The 20,078-nt window shown below is 36.7% G+C and overlaps 2 protein-coding genes across 2 annotated transcripts in view; both read right to left on the reverse strand.

The window, feature by feature from the left end:
* Window positions 1-1,483: 1,483 nt before the first annotated feature.
* LOC127516718 (protein mono-ADP-ribosyltransferase PARP15) overlaps window positions 1,484-20,078 on the reverse strand; it is a 34,969-nt gene continuing 16,374 nt past the window's right edge. Inside the window, exons 7-9 of the mRNA XM_051901571.1 lie at window positions 5,285-5,421; window positions 3,234-3,414; window positions 1,484-2,729 (exon numbers count right to left, since the gene is read on the reverse strand). Coding sequence (XP_051757531.1) covers window positions 2,449-2,729; window positions 3,234-3,414; window positions 5,285-5,421 — 599 coding nt within the window. The 3' untranslated portion in view covers window positions 1,484-2,448. The remainder of the gene's footprint in view (window positions 2,730-3,233; window positions 3,415-5,284; window positions 5,422-20,078) is intronic.
* LOC127516723 (uncharacterized) lies at window positions 11,119-19,585 on the reverse strand. The gene is made up of 6 exons (XM_051901575.1): window positions 19,324-19,585; window positions 19,040-19,167; window positions 15,642-17,148; window positions 11,617-11,850; window positions 11,272-11,493; window positions 11,119-11,181 (listed from the first exon to the last, which is right to left on the reverse strand). Exons 1-3 carry the CDS (start codon window positions 19,523-19,525, stop codon window positions 16,231-16,233), a joined length of 1,248 nt encoding a protein of 415 aa, XP_051757535.1. The 5' UTR covers window positions 19,526-19,585; the 3' UTR covers window positions 11,119-11,181; window positions 11,272-11,493; window positions 11,617-11,850; window positions 15,642-16,230.

Raw genomic sequence — 20,078 nt, forward strand, 5'->3', positions numbered from 1 at the left:
TAAAAATATTAAAAACTCCAATGTTTTTAATCATGATTAATTACAGAAAAAAATATGCGATTAATTAGTTATTTTTTATTTAATGAATTGACAACTCTAGTAAGAACATAAAATAATATAGGCCTAAAAGAAAACATTTTTATCAATCCATCTCACAGCCTTTTAAATCCATTCACTGATCGTGTCTTTATCATTATTATTATTATGCTTATTAAAACTAAATAAAATTAAATATATAGCCTAATATGTTAAATTCCCCTAAAATTCCCATGCCGCAGAAATAAACTCGAAGCTTCACACACAGTTTCTGCCAATCTCATGTTAAACTTAAGTACCTATAGAGTAGTATAGCATCCTTCATATCGCAGAAAAGTCTTTAGTTTTATCATATTTATAAAAGATGCATACGTTGTACCGAGTCTTTCCGAAAACAGCCGAGCGCCTGAAGGCGTGTCGTGTGAGCGGAGATAGAGTGACGAGCTGTCATGAGCACGCGCAGCTTTTGTGTAGAGATCGACTGCAAGCTAACAATGGTCAGCTAAACAAATATATTTAAACACACACAATACACCATCGCATTATCCATTAATAACTTCTGAATCACTATAATGAATATAGCGTATAGTGAATGATGAATAACGAATTTATGAATTCACTACGTTTGTGGTGTTTACATTGTATGCACTTAGGCGCCTTTTGCCAACAAAACAGACATTTGAAGCAATTTTACTCACCGCCTGCGGTTCCGACTCATCTTTCAGTTTCAAACGATCTGCAAATCCAGTGTAGACCCGGGTCTTGTTTATGAAACCATAAGCGCCAATCCTGAGGGCTCGAGCAGCCACGGAGAAACACGAGATATTCTCCATTCATTTTAACCAATAAAAAAGTGATTGAAACTATCAGTTTCTGTGGTTATTTTAATAACAAATATCGAGAGCGCATCAATGCAATGCTTGAGCACAAATCTCTTAGCTCCACTGTGTTCTTAAAACACACTTCTTTGGTGACATTGTTGATTTCGTGGTCTAAAAACAAAGTGACAAATCTTTCTTGAGCAAGTCCTGTGCAGCGCTGCTGATGACTTCCGTAAAGCCGAACACGCTTTAATGGGCGGCTCTTGCTCTCGCTCTGGTCGACGTGCGCTCGCGCTCTTCCGGGAGAAGTGCCCGTACAAGGAATTCCGACCATTCTGATGTCACACAGCCCCATACTTGGAAAAAAAGACCGCGATGTTTATGAGGATTTGGAAGAGTATATTTGGCACAGAAATACTCCGTCATTCGTCCAAATCGTGTCTTGAAACTTTGGCCATGTTTAAGATTTTCAGTGAATAACTTAAATTTGTCACACAAAACTATTGTATGACTTCATAATTACTTCAGAATAATACACACAAGTCACTTTTATGATAGTTTTATGATGCTTTATGGTGCTTGAGAAGAATTGTCATTTTGGCATGAACTACCTCCTTTAACACTCATTTTATGAGTCTCAATAAAGATTTTATTGTTTTTGTACATTTAAGTACAGTATAACAAGTGACTCAACTTGAAAAAAAAGTGCTAGTGATAAGTGCTGTAAAGACAGGAAAGCAAAAACCAATCACAATTCAGTATGCAAATATCACAACCATCATCGCCATTAGATGGATTTAGAATTGTAGACATTTTGAAAGCTTACAAGTCAATGGGAGATTACCTCTATAAAACAGAGGTTGATCAGTTCGTTCTGCAGATTCATAAGCTAAATTAATTTCAGAAAATTAAAGAAAAATAGAAATTGTGTTAAATACAAGAAAACAATTTCTTCTGTTACAATATAGACTGTTTTCTTGGGTTCATCCATGCGCTTCCAATTAATGTTTTAGGGAATTGCACTGCTGTGACGGCAAAATTGCGCAAACTCTTCCATTTCATCCAGAACAACGTTTAATGGTTTCATCATGATAGTGAGGAGCCTGAAGGAGACATGGGAACTGAGAAAGAAGAGTTGGAATATGACCAATACAAATTGCAAAGCCTTTCTTTTTTATCCTGGAGTGATGAATCGATCGCCCTGAAGCTAAATATCACTTGTGTGTTTTGCACAAGTCACACAATAACTATACAACTGTAACTGTGTGATTCTCTGAAGTATTTCATTTGCACAACTGTTCTATAAACTATAGACAGCTTTGTCAAATGATGTGCACTTTTTCTGCTGTCATATGTTTTTGTGAATTTCAACATTTGCTATCATCCAATGAGCAGACTTAAAGCTTAAAGAGGTATCTGCTATGTGATAAATAAATCTAACCTTTGAATAAAAGGTTTGGTGATTATAAAAGGTGATTGTATTTAGCCTAAATGTCAAAGTAACTACATAAATAGTAAAGGTTTATAAATCATCCAGAGCTCATCCGGTTGACTTTACAGGGAACAAACCAAGGTTGGTTTTGGTTGGAGTTCATTTGAATGTGATGAGGTAGTCTGGATAAGCCTGGCAGTCGTGGAAAACCACAAATATGGAGGGATTCTGGGCGTTATCCACCACGCTGTCAAAATACTGGTCAGGTGCGATGCGAACAGGGGGCGTCCTCATGTTCCCCTGACCCTGAGCGTAATGACCCGTAAGCACACGAGCCACAAACATGAGCTGATTCCCGTCTGCTGCAGGAACCGCATAGGTAGGATTGGCAGAGTAGCTGGCGTTCACAGCAAAGTATGTCCCATGACCGTAGACGGTGGCTGAGAATAAATAAAAAGTCACCAGTATGAGTTAATCGATTAGTCTTTAAAATAAACAACCAATGAGATCATCAGTGGCTGATCAGTTGGCTAGATTATTAAAGAGGAAGTTCATCCAAAGAAATAAAGATAATGTTCACCCAAAAATTACAATTCTGTCATGACTTGCTGTTCAATGAACAGAATCCTAAATTTGGGTTTGTTCCTCCCACAGTTATTGCATGACTTCAGAAGACTATAAGTCAGTCATATGGACTATGATGCTTTTTGTCATTTTTGGACCTTGACAGTGCATCAGTGCTGAGAAAATAAAAGTCTCACTTATGACACTAATCGGCCAAACAGAACAACCTACATAATTTAAAAATGCCAAATATCTGCCATGGCAATATATATTTTGGTCACAAACAAATAGTGACAGAATTCATAATTTTGAGTGAACTATATATTTAAATTAATGAACCTTAAAACAAACAAACAAACAAACAAAAAAAATACATTTACCATTTTGCCCAGCAAAATTGCGGTTAAAGTTTGACTTCATGATAGATGAGCAGGACGCCTCTGATGTGCCGTGATAAAGGATCTTCTCTCCTGCTCCCACAGGGAGACCATTTCTGTTCTCCAGCTCTTTTTTACGTCCTTCATATAACCGCCGAAGATTCATGTTCTGGATGCGCTCGATCTATTGAAAAACATTTGCACACAAATAGTCATAAATATATTTGATTTACATTCACATCTCTTGTTCTTCATAGAAGCAAACGGTAATGACTGTACTGCCAAAATCAAAACATGGGACAGTAACTAGAGAAACACTTTCAAAATTTATAAATAGATGATGTTTAGTACAGTCATCTAGCCTTGCTGTAGACTAACTTTAACCCAGAAACACAACACTTGGCATGTTTAGATATGATTTAAGACACTGTCCCCCTGTTTCACAGACAAGTCTTAAGCTAGTCCTGGACTAAAATGCATGTTTGAGCTGTTTTTAACTGAAAGCAACTTTTACTGACATATCTTAAAATATGTCTGTGCCATTGTTTTGTCTCAAGATGCACACCAGTGTAGCGTCTGGACCAATCAGACACACAGTTATTCATTATATTTAATGAATAATCCAGAAACTCACTCTCTCAAAGTTCTGTGAACCCATCCCCCTAAACTGAAACTAGCATCCCAAATGAAGCTTAACACACAGACAGAACTAGGTGTCCTGTTACAGGACACAAGAAAACTGATAAGAACTTTCTTATGACCGTCAGGAATTTGTGACTCTGACTTCATTCTTTCTGAGAAGGACAAATAAACCCTCTTAATCCTATATATTCTATATATAACCGCATGAGAAATGTATAAACGTGTGTCCAATTTTCCCCTCTCATGATTTTCCTTTTATAGGGTTTATTCTATGTATTAATTCTCTCTTTTGAACTATTTTGGTATTAATGTTTCAGAGTTGCAAATTTATAGTTAACTAAAATCACATGGGTAGCATGTTTGGTATCTATGGACTCCAACTTTCGTTTCCTATTTGGTAATTAATGTTACATGTTACTAACTCTGTGACACATTAGTATTTTAAGAATCTAGAAGGTTCATCTCTCAAACATCCAATCCAATGTCTAATGCTAATATCTTGCTACAGAACAAAGACTCGTAAAAGTTTCCCTCCGAAGGGAAAGCTCCTTATTGGCTCAGTCACCTTAAGAGGGTGTGACATCTTCACCCTTTAAAATCGCTCCGGCCTGGACCTTCCATTCACCAAAGGTCCTCTGAATCCAACTGGTTCTTTTTCATCAAGACAATATCAGCAAAGATTCAACAGGAGCCTCCACAAATTGCATCAGGACAGTTTTAATTCAAATTGGCAAGACATGTAAGTATCAAACTTAGTCTCAATACTTGATACATTAAGAATCCTTACCCATTTTAAAGAAGGGCATGTTAGAACTAAACTGATGGTTTGCTCAAGGCTGTTGATCTGCTGAATTGAAAACAATGCTGTAACTTCTTGCTTCCTATATTCAGCTTCGGCTCTCACTTTCCCTTGGTAAACTGTATGCATGTATGTGTGTGAATGTTAGGGGGCTTTCACACTGGCAGTTTAGTTCGAAACGGGGCACGGTTCGCATTAAAAAATGTGAATGCTGTCATGCGAACCCGGGTGCGCACCGGGGTACCGAACCCGAGACTACCTGAAGGAGAAATGTTCATTTCCTAGAATTAATAAACAATTAACACTGAGTGTTCATTGGCTAAACAGGTTAATTGATTGTAATATTAATTTTATTACATTAATTTTATTAACTGATCCAAATATTTATAATTAATTATAACTAGTTATGATTAATTATCATATTTATTTTGAGCTTATTTGCTACACCATTAATGTTTTTTTCTAGGGTACGTTTATAAAAGATACTTAAATGCCCTAATTGAACTAAGGCCTAATCCTGGCCCTGTCTGTGAAACCGGGCCTGTGTGTTTTTATATCCTTCGGGGTGGTTTTTGTCATGTAAATCACACTATGATGGTGTTGAGTGTCAAACCTTAAGCACTGTTTTTGCGACAGTCTTCTTGAAGTCCACCTTCACAATTTGGTACTCCGCAGATTGTGGATCTAAAGCAATCTTCTTTAAGGGGTCATTTTGACTCATGTTGTCCCAAGTGATGGGCAAAGAGAAATCTGAAATGCAATAGTGAAGGTTTTGATTTAATTTGATTATTATCAAGGATGTTTCATATTATGTAGATCAGTGGTTCTGAACTGGACAACTAAATTTTGTCATAATTAGGGTTATTTTCATATTTTATGAAAGCGTCTTCACCTGAAAGGTTCTCCAGTCGTTTGAGAGCCGTCACCTGCTGTCGTGAATCACATGCTGTGGCCTGCATGTTTCTCAAATCCACAGTCCATTTCACACCCTGTGCATCCACAATTCCATCTTTCACATCGTTTCTCTCAAGCTTATAATTCACCTCTATGGGAACCTTCTGCCAAACGCCCCGTGGTCCCAGAATGCACCATGTAACTTGAGTGGAGAGGGATGCCTGGTCCTTCTCTCTTACCTTAGAGTTTGAGAAATAAAAAATGTTTCTTTCTTTTCATATTTATTATGTATGCCAATTATTTGCTCAACAGGTGATTGTCTAGACTCTAGAGAGTACTCTTTTCCTTGTAATGTTGTCTTTCTCACCTGTCTGAGAAGTGCACCTTGTATCAGTCTGAACACCTCATTCACATCATCCTTCAGCCCTGTCACTACCAATCCTCCAGAGCTGATCCGTTCCAGCTGCAGGTGCAGTGAACTGATTTTAGAGCGCAGCTGGTTCATCTCATCCTGAGTAAGGTGTTCAGTCTCCTCTGGCTGGAAGGAGTGTGTGGAGCACTGGCTGTCATACGCCCGCTGAAGTTCTCTGCAGGCATCAGAGACGTCCTTATCGGTGAGACCGATGACTAGAAATGCTGCTGTGCTGTCTGTGACTGGCAAAGCTGTGACTAGAGAACTCAAGTCAATAGAGTGTGGTACAGAAAGTGATCGGGATCTGGATGAGTTAGTTGATCTACTGCGCCCTCTGGAGGTTACGCTTGTAGGTACAAGTGGTGCAGGAGCTGAAAAAGGTGAAAGTGCAATATTGTGAATAGAGTGATGCAGGGATGATGTATTTTGTAGGCCAAAACCAGAAAACGAGTTAGCATTGTAGCACTTTCAGTTCCATCGTCCAGAAGTCAAGGTTTTTTTTTTAAATGAGTTGGTGATGAAATGCCTGAAATAAGGTCTGTGGTATAACACAAGCTAAAAATATTTTCAAATTTTATATTACGACATAAAATACATCAGTAATACTTCCTTGTGTTTATTTAAAAGCTTTTACCTTAAACTCATCTGCGGACTAGTTCACTTTTGCAGCCTCTATAATTGTGCTCTAACTATTCTAACTCAAATTTTCAGGAAAAATGTTTTTAAATAAAGACTGAAGAGTCTGAAAAGACGATGTGTGATGGCGATGTTGAGGTCATGTGATGGTGGCGTAATGCGTTTATAGTCTGGCAATTGTATTTAAGCTTCAAAATTCATAAAAGTAGTGTTCATTTGTGAAGATTATCATAAATAACCAAAAGTGTATCTGAATCATAGATGTTTGTTGGTCACAGAGCTTATTTTTTTAAGCAATAATCCAAAAGCCAATAAAAAAATCCTATTGGCTTTTTGTCAAGGGAACCAGGGTGATGCTAATGTCTGTGTTGACTTACAAAAATACATCATGAGTGTCTCACTGTAAAACACTGTAAAAACAGTGACAAAATCTAAAATATATTTATTTAAATGCATGAGATTGACATATTTAATAAAAAATGTTATTGCCTCTGCATGGCACAGATTTATCCTCACCTGTCAACTGTGTATTACCACCAAAGATTTGCTGTGCCATCGCTTTAAACTCCAGGAAAACATTAATCTTCAGTAGAATGATCCGAATAGTTTTGAGATATTGAAGATTCGCTCCTTGAACACCATCCTTTACTCCCTCTAGAATGGACTTGGCCACCACTTTTGGATCCAAACCTCCTTGTCCTGCAAGAAAATTTTTCCAGCAAATGGAAAAAATACATCAACATACACCAAACTGTCTTAAAAGACAAATGGTTTATTATTTTGCATTATAAGTAAAAATTAAGCTACCGACCAGCGCAGATAGCAGGAATGGCCACAGACTGGTAGCGGCCGCGCTCACATTGAACCACTATTTCTTTTGCCAAGGTCTTGATAACACCGGTGTCCCTCTCTCCACACACATGCATGATTGTCTTACATGGGAATCCTCCTGGTGGGGTTGTAAAGATTTGTCCACTCGGTACCTGAGCTGGAGAACATATAAGGGGTAGTGTGAGATGACATGTGGCATATCATTGCTGCCTTTTACAATTATGCAGTTAGTAGACACTTTTATCTAAAGATAAATCGTATTTTGCACACCACACACATACACATGTGGGGCAGTCGTGGCCTAATGTTTAGAAAGTCAGTAACCCGAAGGTTTCCGGTTCTCAATACAGGCAGGAAGAATGTAGGTGGGGGAGTGAATTACCAGCGCTCTTTTCCACCCTCAGTTCACACAACTAAGGTGCCCTTGAAAAAGGCACCTAACCCCCAATTACTCCCCGGGTGCTGCAGCCAATGGATGCCTACTGCTCTTGGTTTGTGTGTGTGTGTGTGTGTGTGTGTTCACTACTCACTTCTAATGTGTGTGCACTAACTTGGATGGGTTAAATGCAGTAACAAATTCTGGGCTACTATACTTGGCCTTCACGCCATGTCACATCTGGATAGATTAGATGGTAAGCAATCAGTTCTTGTAATCAATGTGATGGATGTATGAAAAATGGGCAGAAATAAAGATCTGAATGACTTTGACAAGGGCCAAATTGTTATGGCATGACGACTGGGTCTCTGAAGAGTATCTCTGAAACGGCAAGGCTCTCAGAATCAAACATAACTTACATACAAGTTATGTTTGATTCTGTGTTGGAATAAATCTAGTTGTCCACATGAATGCTACAACGGACAGATGAGTATCAGAACAGGACCTTCAAGCAGTGATAGAAGGTTGCTTGGTCAGATGAGTCCTGTTTTCTTTTACATCACATGGATGGCTGTGTATGTGTGCGCTGTTTACCTAGGGAAGTGATGGCACGAGGAGTGTGATGCTCTGGGCAATGTTCTGCAAGGAAACCCTAGGTCTGGCCGTTCATGTGGACAACTAAAATTTATTCCAACACAGAATCAAACATAACTTGTATTGTACTCATACAGTACAATACAATACTTGATTAAAATTGTGGGGTAATACATTTGAGTGTGTTGAAAGTTATTTTATATCATTACTCTGTGCATTCGCTTGGTGTCTGGTATGAGACACTTGTTGCACACTGCAGTAAGCTAGATCGATATTAGATTATCATTAATAAAAGCTGGTTGACTTGTGTTGCTAAATGGAGAGCAAAATATAATTGTATGGTGGACAAAATGCTGTATTACTATTACTAGAAAGCTCTTTCTGATTATGATATGCTGCTTGACAAAATATCATTGTCTCTTAGGCATGGTACAAATATGTTATTCACGGTAAATCAAGAAAACGAGAGATTCAAACAATAAGACTAACCATGTTGAGCTATAACAATTATTTAAGACTAACCGTGTTGAGCTATATAACAATTTTCTGTTTTCTGTCAATAAATGTATCCAAACAGTTGCTCAACTGTCTAATAAAACACATACTATATTAAAGCGTCTTTGGTGTTTCCATGTTTTCTATGGAAGTAAAAGTGGAAATCGAGGGTAATGCGGATATGACGTTATTGGCAGGCTTCGCAATGACATGGGCCGGTACACTGGTTAAAATAGTGGATTTCTCTGGATTTAAACATTTTTGGAAATATTTGGGATAATGTGGTTTTTGGATATTTTTGTCACAATCCCTGTCTGTGTTCCCTGTGTCTCCATGATAGAGTGGTGCAGGTATGACATCACTTTGTAGGCCAACAGGCAGTTAGCATCGCACTGGTTCCCTCGACAAAATCCCAATAAGATTTTTTTCATAGGCTTTTGGATTATTGCAAAAAACAAGCTCTGTGATCAACAAAGGTTTATGATACTTACACATTTTGTCCATCCATCCTTCAGTTTTTATCTAAAAACATTTTCCCAGAACGTTTGAGTTAGACTAGATTATGAGAGCACAATTACGAGCATAATGAGGCTGTAAAAGCGGATTGAGCTCACCTGTTTGTTGTAATGACGTTTAATATTGCCGACTGAGTAGTCCCATTTAGCCACTTGTTAGCAACCACCTTTTTCAAGACACATAACAGCTTAAAAAAAAATCACGAGTGGGGTAATACTGATGTATTTTATGTCGTAGAATAAAACGTGAAAGTGTCTTGAGCTTGTGTTCACTACAGACCTTATTTCAGCCATTTAACCAAAATCCCATTAAAAAAACCCATTGACTTCGGCACGATGGAACTGGAAGTGCTAAAATGCTAACTCGCTTCTGCGTTTTGGCCTACAAACTGATGTCATACCTGCACCACTCTATTGTGTGTTCATCTCTTGTTTCCCTGCTGCTGTTCCCCTTGTTAGTCACCATGGACACTCATTGGACCATGCCTCCTTGTTATCTCATTACCTTTAGCTTATTAGCCTTTTTCACTTTGCCTATATAAGCCTGGTTCACTCATCCATTCCCTACAAAGCCTTGTCTAGTGTTCAACTGCAATTCTGAATTTTCTATCATTTGTTCCTGTGTTTTTGGTTTTAGATCTTTGCCTGTTTCCTGGATTTCCCTGTCTGCCTGTGTGTTTCTGCTTTGTTGTTTGTTTGGACTGCCTTCCTGTGGATATCTGCCTGTTTGCCTGTTTTGGACCTCGAGTGTGGATTCCCCTTTCAATAAAACCTGCATTTGGATCCTCTACCTACCTAGCCAGTTTGTAACAATTTTAATCCAAAAATTGTGCTTTTTGGAGTATGTAGTTTCTTTAGCTCTTGTCTAAGGCATGAACTTCTGTTTTATTTGGGTTAGAAAATTTCTAGAGAATTAAGAAAAAATATTTTGGATAGCTCAATCTACTGATCCTATAAAACTTTGTGACAAAAATACTTAAGATATTTACACACAACGGCATTTTATACTGCATTCAAACATACAGTATTTGAAAACTCTTTTAATATAATAATAAATCAAAAGCTAATTTTATAAAAGAGGCTGTGGTTTATTTTCTTACCCCCTGTCAGTTGACCCTGGACATGAGGTCCTGCCTTGGTGAGGATGTCTTTACACACTCCTGTGACAGATCAAAAGCAAACACTCTCTTATGGTTGGCATAGTTTAATTTGATATCAAGAATGCTCGGTTATTTAGAAATCTTCATGAATACCACTTGTCTGGAAGTCCTTAAAGTCAGTGGTGTTCACGATGGCCTCAGTAGTCTCATTGGTGATATCACCAAACACTAGATGGAGTTCAATCCTATCTACTGGCATGATGATCTCATCAAGGTCAGAGGTCAGTGAGTGAAATAGAGCTGTAGTGACAGTGAAAGATGTAGAGATGTAAGAAACCATTTATCCTTTTTGCAGATTTTTTGTGTTTGTTGTGAGAAGTTAAAATGCTGCCAGTGTTTAATGAAAAAAGAATATTTGATCCACTTATGTTCATAATTATTTATATGACAATTTATATTCATGCAATTTAATGCCCATGTAATAACTACATGTAATTATTTTTTTGCTCTTATATATTTTCTAATATACTTGATAAGTTGGGAGCGGTTCAAAATAACAAGGATCAATGAATGCAATATATAATTCTTGAATCTCTTGCCTTGTCCTGTGTTGTCCACCATTTTTGCGCTCAGATCCGCACAGACTGTCTGGAACATCTGCAAAATATTTCCAAAACAGGGTTAGGAATAAACATCGCTTCAAGAAACTTCATTGCAAAGAGGGAGTATAATATGTAGATTGCTTACTTCCTCAGAATGAGCGTAATTAGGCATTATGGCGATACAAATGGTCTGCAGGCAACCAGTGGATCGAGATAAAAATTCGCAGATCTCATGAGTAAGAATATTAACGGCATCTTTGACCGGTATCGACAGCACTATGCCGGGTCCGATTATTGGCAGCGCAACTGAACTCCAAGAATTCTGCTCACATAGTGCAAAAACTCGGCCAAGTCCGCAGCGAAGTGCCTAAAACAAAATATATTATATAGATGGCAAAACTACTAAATCTTTTCTGTAAATTCCATCCATTCAATCTTGTCTCTTATCAAAACACATCTTAACCCTTTTTAAATTTCATACTGCTCTTACTTTTTCGCTGTTGTGGTTTTTTCCTTTGGGCACACATTCTACGAAGAAAACCTTTGAACATCCCAACGCTGGTGTCGCATCCACCTCCAGCACATCTCCGGGCGTAAGTGTGCGTTTTCCCTTGGTATTGTTGAAGTTAGTCTGAAGCTGCTGTCCTGCTTTTTTCAGCAGGGATGATCCAATCAAGGTTGAGGTCATGTTTGTGTTTATCATCGGAGCAACAAACACATCAGCCTGTATTAATGACGCAAATCACAAAAAAAAAAATAAATACTTGTAATGTTGCTTGAGAAGTATAATGAATCAATACTGGTCTATTTTACTCATTAAAGGGATACTCCACTCTAAAAAATGAAAAATTAATTTACTCACCCTCATACCATCCCAAATGTTTAAGACTTTCTTTCTTTAGATGAGCACAAATGAAATATTTTAGAAAATTATTTATCTGTGTGAGTCCATAAAATGCAATTGCACGAGACCTCCAAAGTTGATGCTTCAAGAACCACACAAAAAGAACACAACGGTAATCCATTTGACCCCAGTTGATGAATCATTGTCTTTTGAAGCAAAACTTTGACGAGTGCCTCAGACACTGGTCGGGTTTGGTATTAGTGGCCTTGGGTCTCAGGTAATTTAAAATAAATGTGCTTTTTCCCAATGGACCCGAGAAGATCATAAACTTTAATCATCTTATGGTCAGGTAAATAACATTACTCCAAAAGTTATAATTCTTTAAAAGTTATACCCCCGGTTTCACAGATAAGGCTTAAGCTAGTCCTAGACTAAAATACATGTTTGAGCTGTTTGAACTGAAAGCAACTTGCACTGATATATCTTAAAATATGTCAGTGTCTTTGTTTTGTATCAAGATGCACACCAGTAATGTTTTTTTCTAGTGATCATTTATAACAGATATTTAAATATTTACTAATTGAACTAAGGCTTAATCCTGGCTTAGGCTAAGCCCTGTCTGTGAAACTGGGCCATAAACTCTTTCACGTCTTCTTGCATCTGAATGGACAAATTCACAAAAAATATGTCAAAAAATACACATCTTGGTGAGTATCCTAGTAAATATAGTTGGTTATGACTTAAGTGATCATAAAAAGTAGAGAAAGACAATGTGTATCAGTATCTATATATTGGATCCGTGCATGTCTTAAAGTGACAGCAGCCTAATATCCCTGCTGCTGTCTGTGTTTTAATGTTAATCAAATTACAAAGCATAAAGAAAAAAAATCAACCACGTCTCTTGTAGAGTTGTCAAAAGTACCTACTTCGGTACCTATCGGTACTGAAATTTTAAAAATGTGATGCTTTGAGCGGATTCAAAAACACCTCTGATTGGCCATTGTGTTCACGGCTCATCGGATATGTCTGTGATTGGCTACAATGATCAACGCATGGAAGCATTTGAAAGCAAACGGAAGTGTTTGAATTTGAAAGCGGGAGCGTTTGAAAGCGCCTGCTTTCCAACGCTCCCGTGTGTATCTGTGTAAGCATTGGTGAAGAGCTTCATTGATGACTATTTACAACGTTTTTACAGTGTTAATCATTGTAGCCAATCACAGACATATCCGATGAGCGTGTGAACACAATGGCCAATCAGAGGTGTTTACGAATCCGCTCAACAGCGCTCAAAGTGTCACATTTTTTAAATTTCAGTACCGACTAGGTACCGAACAGTGCTTTTGACAACTCTAGTCTCTTGACTGAATAACTTTTGTATCTTTAATTAGGATTAATCTGTTTACATAATTTATACCGTGAAGACTATCCAGTGCTATTTCAGATGTGATTACATTATTCAATGTCTCTACCTGAAAACTACTGTTACTTGTCTTTAATAATATGTAAAATTTATATTAGTTAGGCTTGTAGTTTTAGTTATGGTATCAAAATTGGGTAACGCTTTAGATTACAGCCCGGAAAGTACTGCGTAATTACAACGAATTTACAGTGTAACTTTCGATAATTATAGTACTATAAAGTAAGTACGTGTAAGTATAGGGGAACAATATGTTAAGTCTTGGGAATAAAGGGGTAACAACCAGGAAAATAACAAATTATTTATACTGTAAGTATTTTAGAACTAAAGGGTACTTATACTATTATGATAGACAACAATCTTACGTTTGGGAGCAATTTAGTGAGAAAGTGCACTTATTAAGTTGTTTCAAGGCAAGTAGAAAGAACTATTGCAGTCTTTTTTAATACATTGGGAAATATACTTTTGTTTCATGTAGTTACAGGGTAAGTAATGAAAAAAAAAAAAAAAAAAACACACAAACAATCTCCGAAACCTTTATTTGAAAAACAACTTAATTAAAAACAGGTCTACAACACTTATTATTCATTTATTCATTTTTTAAAATCAACTTTTCATTTCAAATTCTAAAGTCCTGACAGAAAGTAACAGGTTTTGTCCCTTTTGTTGTTGTTGTTGTTGTTGTTGTTTCTCTTGCTTGGCTTCCTCCGCCTCTTGTTTCATTTCTTGTTTTAAAATGTTAAAATATTTGGTATTTTTCTTACAAATATGTATCGTTTCACTTCAGAAGACATTGGTTCATCCATTGGGGTCATATGGATTACTGTAGTTATTGCTGTATGTGCTGTTTGACGCTTCGACTTTTAGGAACGCATGAGCTTGCATAAAGCATTCCCAGAGATTATTTATTTTTCTAAAAACCTGTGTGTTCATCTTAAGAAGGAAAGTCGTATACATCTCAGATGGCATGAGGGTAAAAGATAACTAAACGGTGAGCACATTTTCGGGTGTACTGTATTTTCTTTTAATACAGAATAGTAAATGACATGGGATTCCCTCTTAAGATTCATCAGTGGAAAGAAAGAAAAAGAAGAAGAGGAACAAGAGGAGGAGGAAGCCAAGCAAGAGAAACAAATAAGAAGTGTTGTAACTTTAAATCTGTTTTGAAATAAGTTGTTTTTCAAATAAAGTGATATCAGATTGTTTGCAGGCTTTTTTTTATTACTTTTATTACTTTTTATTACCCTGTAACTACATGAAACAAGAGTGTAACAAGCACTACCTGCCTTGAAACAACAGTGCACAGTGCACTTTCTCACTAAATTGCTACCAAACGTAAGATTGTTGTCTATCATAATAGTATAAGTACCCCTTAGTTCTAAAATACTTACAGTATAAATATTATAATTATAAGTATAACAATACAATAATTACAATCTCTTTATGAATCTTTTGAAGTGTCAAAGTGGTAGTTGTGAAGGCAGTCTATGGAGGGACAGAATGCTGTCAGATTTCCACGTCTCTTGTAGAGTTGTCAAAAGTACCTACTTCGGTACCTATCGGTACTGAAATTTTAAAAATGTGATGCTTTGAGCGGATTCGTAAACACCTCTGATTGGCCATTGTGTTCACGGCTCATCGGATATGTCTGTGATTGGCTACAATGATCAACGCATGGAAGCATTTGAAAGCAAACGGAAGTGTTTGAATTTGAAAGTGGGAGTACAGATTTCGTTTGGAATGAAATGAGGGCGAGTAATTAATGACAGAATTTTCATTTTTGGTTGAACTATCCGTTTAAGGAAGTGATGGTCCTCTGTGCTTCTGTGTCACTTCTTGCACAAGCTCCACAACAAGCTGAACTCATGAACTCATACTCAGGAACTCATGATGGAAGCAATGGTTTATACTTAAAAGAAAGTTTAAAATATTAGTATTTTTCCACAAACACACCTATTGTTTTGCTTCAAAAGAAATTGATTCAACAACTGGGGTCATATGGATTACCACTGTGTTCGTTTAGTTTGGTTTTTGAAGCGTCAACTTTGGTGGGTACTGTACACTTGCATAAAATGTACTCACAGAGGTGGATTATTTTTCTAAAGATCTTCTTTAGCTAAATAAAGTAAGTCATTACATTTGGGACGGCATGAGGGTGAGAAGATAATGAAAGAATTAAAAATTTTGGGTGGAGTATCCCTATAAGGCAAAGTATTTTGAAATAAAGATAAAAAGATAAGTTTGTCAGCCTTACCTTTTGTTGCTCAAGACCACCAACCACAACTTTAATGTGTATCTCAAAGTCCAGAGAGTGTTGGGCAGATGCAGCAGCTGCAGCAAATGGCAAGCTCTGAGAACTTGTATTCATGTATATGGGCATGTTACCTCTATTACGCCCATCATCAATGGGCAGTATGCAAACCATACAAGAATTCTTCACTAATTTCAAAGTCTCTGCACCATCAGTTTGAAAAAAATTTTGAACTCCAGGTCCTTTCACCTCAAATTGTTTAGTGACAAGACTCTGAAGAAATGACTCAAGGCTGTCCTTCAAACTCTCAACTTCACGACGAGGTCCCGTGAGGTGGATGCATGGGGAAGGAAATCTTGTTGGCTTTATTTCCACATTGCTCTTCTTTACACCAGCCATCGACAAGATTTCAGGGAAGTTGTCTGCCATTTCTGGTCTGGGAAGAGGCAGGGAGTCATGATGGTTCTGATGGTTTCTTTTGTATTCCTGCACGATGTTCTTCAGCCTATTAACTTCAGTAATGTAGCCCACCATTTGCACTTTGGGGTCAGAACTTGATTCATCCAGGTATTTAAGCTCCACTTTAACACTGTCACGATTGGCCTTGCTTGACTGCTTCACTCAAATCCTCCTTCAGCGTATTAAACGCAGCTGACTTCTGAGTGTTTTTCAGGTGCACGGTCTCCAAACACAGGTCTCTCTGCACGGCAGCGGCCGCCTCCTGTAGCGCTCCATCAGACAAACTCAACAGAAGGAGGTCTGAACCTGAAGTCTCGAGCATAACCGGGCTGCGGAGGCTCTGTTGAAATCGGTTTTCGAAATGCTGTATACCGTCACTTGATTCTAAGAAGGTCATAAGAGGACGGTGTGATGGGATACTCTTCTCTTTGATTTCTTTTGCTAAGTTTAAAAGCTCTTTTTCACCTGCACGGACCTCTTCCTCAGGACCCTTCAAAAGGAGAACGTCCGTTTTTTTCTGTGTGATCTTAAGCGTAGGTAAATCAGACTTTATGTATGACTCAAACTTCTCTTTGATGAGGACAAATTGCTTCTCAGACACTCGACACTCTTGTTGAATCTGCTGTTGATCATGCAAGCCGCTTACAAATTTTAAAATTTTATCAACTTGTTTCCGCTCTCCAACCACGACGGCTAAAAACGTCTCTTCTTCACAATAGATTTTTAAGTTGTCACCAGAGAGGCAATGGTGGTCTTCCAAAATTTCAGATTTTTTCCTATCAACCTCAAAGTAGATATTATAGCGTGACTTTAGAGTCTCGAACACTTGGTCGACCGCAAATTCCCATTTCTTCAGGGGACAAACGTCTTCAGCTGCCGGGTCCCTCGCCACCACAACCTCTTCAGAGTCAATGTGGATCTTGAAGGTGCTGGAAAGCCCAGAGAGTTGTTTCTCCAAGTCTGAATTCGCCTTTTTACATTCACTGAGATAGCGTAATAGATAATAGTCCAGTTTAAAAACTTTCTCCATACTTTTAGCACTTGCACATTCCTAAAAAAAAGAACAAGTGATAATTCTTCATAATGAAAATGCAAGACAAGTGAAATTAATTAATCAGAGCTTAACAATTAGTAATGAGAAGTCTGATTCATTTCCACAAACTGGTTCTTTCGGACAGTTCATTTCAATGAACCAAATCAAAATACAGATTCACCAGTTTATGTACATAATTACACAATGACATCATGTACACCCAATAGTGATGTGAAACGCAGAAGACTAATGCATATAAAGTGAATGAACTAGTCTTAATAAACAAATTTTTACATAACAATAAAAAAAACTTTTAATTTTGCCCCCCTCATTCAAGTCAACTGCTCGGTTCAAGCATGTTTCCTCAGTTCAGTGTACTTTATTTGTTATCCTTTATGCTTTTCAGCAAAGGACATCTGTATTTAGCTCTCCTTTTATGAAACCATTGGCAGACAATTCTCAGCGTATTGGATATGTCTATATGTTTTCAGTTGTACTGTTGGACAAACTTGAGTTCTGAAATTGCATCATGGGATCATACACTACCAGTCAAAAGTTTGGAAACATTACTGTTTTTAATGTTTTTGAACGAAGTCTCTTAGGCTCATTAAGGCTGCGTTTATTTCATAATAAATACAGAAAAAACAATAATATTGTGAAATATTATTACAATTTAAAATTATGGTTTTCTATTTTAATATACTTTAAAATATAATTTATTTCTGTGATGCAAAGCTGAATTGTCAGCATTCCCAGTCTTCAGTGTCACATGATCCTTCAGAAATCATTCTAATATGGTGATTTGATACTCAGTTATTATCAATGTTGTAAACAGTTGTGTTGCTTAATATTTTTTTGGAACCTGTGATATTTTTTTCAGGATTCATTGATGAATAAAAGGTTAAAAAGAACAGCATTTATTCAAAATATAAATCTTTTCTAACTATATAAATCTTTACTATCACTTTTTATCAATTTAACACATCTGTGCTGAATAAAAGTATTAATTTCTTTAAAAAAAAAAAAAGAAAGAAAAAAAATTACTGACCCCAAACTTTTGAATGGTAGTGTATATTGTTACAAAAGATTTCAATTTTAAATAAATGCTGATATATATATATATATATTTTTTTTTAAAACTTTTTATTCATCAAAGAATCCTGAAAAAGTATCACAGGTTATAAAATAATATTAAGCAGCACAACTGTGATAATAAAACATTGATTATAAATCAGCATATTACAATGATTTCTGAAGGATCATGTGACACTGAAGACTGGAGTAATGATGCTGACAATTCAGCTTTGCATCACAGAAAAAAAAATATATTTTAAAGTATATTAAAATAGAAAACCATAATTTTAAATTGTAATAATATTTCACAATATGTGAAAGATGATTCAGTCTGATTTGGTGCACTGGTTTATAAACTAAACAGAACCGGTTTAAAAGACAGATTCGTTTGTGAATTGGTCATCACCATTAACAAAATAATGATATTTCTGATTGAATTTATTGTACAATTTTGACATAAAAGATTATGCCTACATCTAATAAGATAAGAAAAAAAAATTCTGTATAAAAGGTTAAAATGTCCGCAAATCAATTTAAAGATGCAGCTATGGGCCATTAATTTGTCACTTTTATAAATATTTCAATATTATCAATATTATCAATATTTCTTTTTTTTTTTGTCAATATTACACACAGGCCAACCTTATTGTCAAGCATAGCAGGTGAGTTCCGAGAAATACTTTAATGGTATTTACTTTAACTACGCAGAGAGTTAGTCTCTCTCTGGGCTTCTGGAAAAAGAGATTTGACTACATTGTATTAGCAGAATACAAGGTAGTGCAGGTAAATAAATCTAAGCTAAAAAATCTGTTTGTTTTATGACTGTGCCACATACCTGATTAGCAGATGCTTCAGGTTGTTTGCTGCTTTCAGGAACATTGTCACGTCTTAATGAAACACGGATCTCTTCTTGTCCGGATATATTGATGACATGATCCTTTCGGTCAAGTACTCTTTCCTGAGCTTTGAATACAAATGCATGTTGATGAGTATAAATGTCATAATTATAAATTGAATATTATTATTATTACAGTTGTTTTGACAAGCTTAAGTGAGATAAAAGTATAGCACGGATTGAAACAAGGTGCAAAAAAAACTGCAATAACAAAAAACACTTACCTTCTTCGTTTACAAAACTTATGTTGTAGGTGTTGTCACCCACTTTGTTGATCTCACACTGTCCTCCGCCTGATCTTCTCTTGATGCTAAAGTATTTGTGTATTTGTTTAACTTCCACATCAGAGAGAGTATTTGCCTCAAAAAACACAGCGTACTGGTAGTTCTCCATCTTTAATCCGTTTGTTGTGTTGAGCTTTGACATGAATATAGGTGCTCTGAGATGCTTTCACTTTTGCTTTGGCTCATATTACAGACTGTGGTTTCCACAGCCACACCTCCAGCTTCCTCTTCATGCTGGTATGTGGCACAAAAAGCATATATCTCTACCATAACCATTATTTACATTTTTTTTTTCTTAATCCAATTACTGGTAATATTTTTATTTAAAAAAAAATGGTGTTACTTGGGTTACATATAGGATTTCATTTACCCACAGCTCATATCCTCCAACAACATATAGGCAGAATTTTAAAGTAACTTCTCAATCGATTTGCACGTATGTGTGCATGCTCGCTGTTTTGCTAGTTACTTGCATTACTACTTTGAATGCAAGTAATATAAGATTACAATATTGAAGATTACAACATGAAGGAAGTTGTAATTAATGAAGACATGGGGCCCTATCATACAGCCGCGACGCAAGTGTTTTTTGCTAGTTTCAGCCTGACCCAGTTATCATTTTCACTTCCTGCGCCACGTTGAAAATGGCAAACGCATTTGCGCCCATGGGTGTGCTGGTCTGAAAATGAGATGTG

This window comes from Ctenopharyngodon idella, chromosome 7 (genome assembly GCF_019924925.1).
Source record: "Ctenopharyngodon idella isolate HZGC_01 chromosome 7, HZGC01, whole genome shotgun sequence".
Taxonomy (NCBI): domain Eukaryota; kingdom Metazoa; phylum Chordata; class Actinopteri; order Cypriniformes; family Xenocyprididae; genus Ctenopharyngodon; species Ctenopharyngodon idella.

Bases quoted from the DNA above. Each gene is read 5' to 3' on its own strand.
- LOC127516723 (XM_051901575.1), bottom strand. From the start codon at position 19,525: ATGTCAAAGCTCAACACAACAAACGGATTAAAGATGGAGAACTACCAG. The intron at 19,168-19,323 runs GTAAGTGTTTTT...TTGTATTCAAAG, and splicing joins AAGTTTTGTAAACGAAGAAG to CTCAGGAAAGAGTACTTGAC. The intron at 17,149-19,039 runs GTATGTGGCACA...TCTTTTTTTTAG, and splicing joins CTGAAGCATCTGCTAATCAG to GAATGTGCAAGTGCTAAAAG.